At 49.9% G+C, this 5,099-nt stretch overlaps 1 protein-coding gene across 1 annotated transcript; it reads left to right on the top strand.

Annotated features, from left to right (window-relative positions):
* Positions 1 to 607: 607 nt before the first annotated feature.
* On the top strand, positions 608 to 3,718 carry LOC311323862 (extracellular serine/threonine protein kinase FAM20C-like; the record flags this gene model as incomplete). The annotated part of the gene is made up of 3 exons (XM_084456162.1): positions 608 to 1,294; positions 2,110 to 2,285; positions 3,636 to 3,718. Exons 1-3 carry the CDS (start codon positions 756 to 758, stop codon positions 3,716 to 3,718), a joined length of 798 nt encoding a protein of 265 aa, XP_084312288.1. The 5' UTR covers positions 608 to 755.
* Between the last annotated feature and the right edge of the window lie 1,381 nt (positions 3,719 to 5,099).

Genomic DNA, 5,099 nt, shown 5'->3' with positions numbered 1-5,099 from the left:
TCTCCGAATTTGATGTTGCATTTGAAATAGGGATGTGCGCATCTTGGATCGGTGCACGGGACACGTCGGCGACTATGATCTAACGAACAAACGACGGGACTTTTCTAAAAATATATTCTTTTTTATATGACAACAGCAAGGAGCAGTTGCGTTGCTTTCGACCGATGCGCTGCCAGCAGCGGCCAGCTGATCCGGTCCCTCTCACACCTCCCGGGGATGGACGGTCGGACCGATGCGCGCCAGCAGCAGCAGACCTAGTCAACGCTTGTTCTGACGGAACACTTATTTCCCGGTGTAGAGCTGCCCTCTGCGCCCATCCACGTCCCAAATATCAGCGTTTGTAGTGCGTGGTATTGAGTTCGGGGCTTGACAGAGGGAGAAAAGTGGGGTGAGAGAGACAGAAAGAGGGAGAGAGGGAGGGGAGCGAGTTGAGAATGCCGCTTGCGCAAGTCGGCCGATGGTGTGAATCCACCCGACCTGTTCTACCTGGGCGCATGCGGAGAACCCTGTTATTCTGAATCACAGCGGGGACTGAACCGTCCTGGAAAACCTGGGATTCTAGAGCCTCGGAATAGAAAGGCTGAACACTGAAACCTTTATTCAAGACGGCAAGTGAAGATGGTTACTACGTGTTTAATGTGTATTTCATTAAATTGGCATCCAGTGTGATACATATTATCAGCGATGTAGTCAGCCTTGTTATATGCGTGCTGATCATTTGCAGTAAATACTCACATTTGCTTAAACAGGTCACTATGAAGATGATACTCTTCCGCAAATTCCGAGTTTTGATCCTCATGGTGTTTCTGATCGCCTGCTCCATGCACATCATGATAGACTTGTTACCCAAGCTGGAGAGGCGCAGCAACAGCGGCTGCTCCTGCTCGCACACGCCGAGCGAGGAGCCCCAGAACTGGGCGAAGCACCGCGCCAGGTCTGGAGGAGCCGAATCGGGCTGGCCTAACAAGCACACTCTGAGAATCCTCCAGGACTTCAGCAACGAGCCGAGCTCCAATATCTCCTCTCACTCGCTGGAGAAGATAACGACGGCCGGGGACAAAACTGTGTCTTTAAAACGACTTGAACATTACGCGCAGAAAGGCGACAAGAGGAGACAGTTCCTGCAGGACTCTCTGGCCACCAAACACGTGCCAGCCAGGGGTTCGAGGCTGCTGGCTCTGTTCGACCACCCGCTGTACAAGAGAGCCTTACCGACTCTGACCGACGACGACACCTTGTTCAACGTCAACACAGACATCAGATTCGACCCCAAGGCCGCCGAGAATCCGGAATGGTAAAACACGGCTCTTTATTTTGGCTACACAGTCTTCTCCATATCAAAAGAGAGGCGTGCACAGTTTCATTAAAGTAAAAAAATAAAGAAAAAAATAAAGATAAGAAGCAAACAAGAGGAAAAGCACACTTAACATATATAAAAAATACAGCTTTCACAAGTCATAAATACATATTAATGTCTTTACATATCAACGTTGGATTTTGCTCTCATAGGGTAAACGCATTGTTGTGCTAAAGCTGTTGATTGATTCTACACACCACCCATGCACCATCCATAGGCTATTACCATGTTTCCTACGATTATGTCATAATCTCCAATGTGATAACCACCATCTCTCCCTCCCTCTCCTCTCCTTCTCTCCCCTCCCCTCTTTCATCCCCTCCTCTCTCCTCCTCTCCCCTCCTCTCCCCTCCTCTCTCCTCCTCTCTCCTCTCCCCTCCTATCTCCTCCTCTCTCCTCCTCTCCCCTCCTCTCCCCTCCTATCTCATCCTCTCCCCTCCTCTCTCCTCCTCTCCTCCCCTCCTCTCCCCTCCTATCTCCTCCTCTCTCCTCCTCTCTCCTCCTCTCCCCTCCTATCTCCTCCTCTCTCCTCCTCTCCCCTCCTCTCCCCTCCTATCTCATCCTCTCCCCTCCTCTCTCCTCCTCTCCTCCCCTCCTCTCCCCTCCTATCTCCTCCTCTCTCCTCCTCTCTCCTCCTCTCCCCTCCTCTCTCCTCTCCCCTCCTATCTCCTCCTTTCCCCTCCTATCTCCTCCTCTCCCCTCCTCTCTCTTCTCTCCCCTCCTCTCTCCTCCACTCTCCTCTGCCTCCCCAGGCCTGTAGAGGGGAACGGGGAGGAGTATCCTCCTCCTGGAGAGCTGTCCGCTGACTCCTACCCCAACTGGCTTCGTTTCCACATCGGCATCAATCGATACGAGCTTTACTCCAGACACAACCCCGTCATCGATGCCCTGCTCAAAGACCTGGTCTCCCAGAGAATCACCAGCGTTGGTGAGACAGGGCGGAGGGGCGGGGGGTGGGGCTTGGTAGCGGGGGAGCATGCTTCAGACAATTTAGCTTTTTACACACACACACACGCATACACATACACACACACACACACACACACACACACACACACACACACACACACACACACACAAACATCAACAGTGACACATAAACTATGGGGGGTGAGAAGTGCCATGTTTCGCAGGTGTGTCTGTGTGTGTGCGTCTAATTTTTCACTAATTTCCACATAGACGCACTCACACACACACAGACACACACACCTTATCTTTGCTAAAGATATATGCAAATCCCAGCGATCTGATTGGCTGATTCCCTAACTATGTCTTTGCAAGGATAAGGTGTGAGTGTGTGTGTGTGTGAGTGAGTGCGTCTATGTGGAACTTAGTGAAAAATTAGACACACAGACACACACACACGTTCATTTATTCATTCGTCACACACACACAAAAAATAGACGCACACACAGACACACACGCAGACCTGCAAAACGTGGCACTTCCCACCCCCCGTGTGTGTGTGTGTGTGTGTGTGTGTGGCACCCCCTGCCAGTGTGCTCTCTGACACCATGTCCATGCAATTACACAGACAGAAGAGGAAGTGACTTGAATAGCAATGATTTGCCTTGGTTCAGCTGTACATACATACAAGCCCATCACAGCCGACAACCCATAAGCTGGATAAAAACTGGATGCAATCGATTTACTAAGTGAACCGTCTCTTTTTGTCAACCTATGAGTAAAGGACATCGTTTTCACCTCGGTGAAAGGCCACTGAAACAGCGTGCCAGCGATTGGTCGCTGAGTATGAGGCTGAAGGCCCATTGGTTTCTGCGTTTCTGTGTACCCCTTCTCAACAAAGCTTGGGATTCTGGCTAAATTAGAATTTCAGCCTCTATCTGAATTTGACAAGCAAAACAGTCTCAAGTGAGAGAGAGAGAGGTATATATATATATATATATATATATATATATATGTATATATATATATATATAGAGAGAGAGAGGTATATATATATATATATATATATAGAGAGAGAGAGAGAGAGAGAGAGAGAGAGCAGAGAAAAAGAACAGAGTTGTGTGATTGCACTTCTATCTGTCCTTCAACCCCTCAGTTTCCCTCTTGATCAAACAAACTGTGACAGCACACACACACACACACACACACACACACACACAGACAGACACACAGACACACACACACACACACACACACCCCAGCCAGTGGCCGTCGCAAGCTGGCGGAAAGTGAACTTTGACAATCTGAGATTCTGTGACTCTTTTGTTGATGCTGTTGACAGTATTTCTATTTTTGTTTCCTGCTCTGACAGCTATGAAGTCCGGAGGCACCCAGCTGAAGCTCATCATGACCTTCCAGAACTACGGACAGGCCCTCTTCAAACCCATGAAGTAAGACCCTGTCCTACTCCAACTAGAAACACCATCCAAACCCATGAAGTAAGACCCTGTCCTACTCCAACTAGAAACGCCATCCGCAGTCAAATGGCTTCCGAAGGGCGGAACTAATGTACGTCTGTAAAGTTCCAGGCTCCCGTCCTAATCTCTTTTGCGGTTCAGTGGGTTTGAATGTCGTTCCCTCTGTCGTGGTGATGAGGGTGTGATTGCAGGTTGGCGGTTTTGGTCGGGGGAGATTGCGTTCGGCCGGCGTGCCGAGGTGGAGGGCGGGGATAGGGCTGGGGATGTTGAACCTATGATTTGGGGGTTTTGGGGTTGCAACCCTCAGTGACGGTTTATGGACTTAGATCAACCCTGTAATCTAAGGCAGGGATGGAAGGGCAGATGAGGCTCTCCTCCCCCTCCCCGTCATAACATTCTTCACCGAACCAAACCTAGCAACCCAAGCTGTCATGATGCTCTTCACCAAACCAAACCTGGCAACCTAGGCTGTCATGATGTTTTTAACCAAACCAAACCTACCAACCCAGGCTGTCATTATACTCTTCACCAAACCAAACCTGGCAACCCAAGCTGTCATTATGCTCTTCACCAAACCAAACCTGGCAACCCAGGCTGTCATTATGCTCTTCGCCAAACCTGGCAACACACACGCACGCACACACACATACACACTACCGTCACCACCATCACCATCCCCCTCCCCTCATTTTCACATAGTGCATAAAAGATTCGGAGGCTTTAACATCAAAGACTTTCATAGGCAGGCGGGCTCCTCTCCTACACATCTCCTTCTCCTTGCTCCTTCTCCTATCCTCCTCCTCCCCTCTCCTCCACCTTCTCTTATTCCTTCTCCTCCTCCTCTTCTTCCTCCTCTCCTCCTTTCCTCTCCTCTTCTCCTCCTCCTCTTCCTCTCCTCCTCTCCCTCTCCTCTCTCCTTCTCCTCTTCCTCCTATCCTCATCCTCCTCTCACCTCCTTTCTTCCTCCTCCTCCTCTCCCCCTCCTCCTCTTCTTTCCTGAAAGGCATATCTGCAGAAATCCAATAGCACTGGCCTGTATTGATCTTACTGTCCATCTCTCTCTCTCTCTCTCCCTCTCTCTCTCTCTCTCTCTCTCTCTCTCTCCCCTCTCTCTCTCTCTCTCTCTCTCTCTCTCCTGTGAGATGGAGGTGGAGGCTCTCAGGTTAGTGTTGGTCAGAATGTGCCGTCAACTCTGGGTGGTTTTCCATGACAGCAGCTGATCCTAGTTCAGTATGACAGGATGAAAAATATCTAATGATGTGTGGCCCAGCAGGCTTAAACCACTTATATTGAGTAAGGCTGTCTGTTCTTGCAACATCATTGGCCGAGACAACACGGTAGGTGTGGTCCAATCAGGA

Source organism: Borostomias antarcticus (assembly GCF_949987555.1).
Source record: "Borostomias antarcticus genome assembly, chromosome: 22".
Taxonomy (NCBI): Eukaryota; Metazoa; Chordata; class Actinopteri; order Stomiiformes; family Stomiidae; genus Borostomias; species Borostomias antarcticus.
Note: the sequence above shows the minus strand (reverse complement) of the source record. Positions and strands in the feature narration are given on the sequence as shown.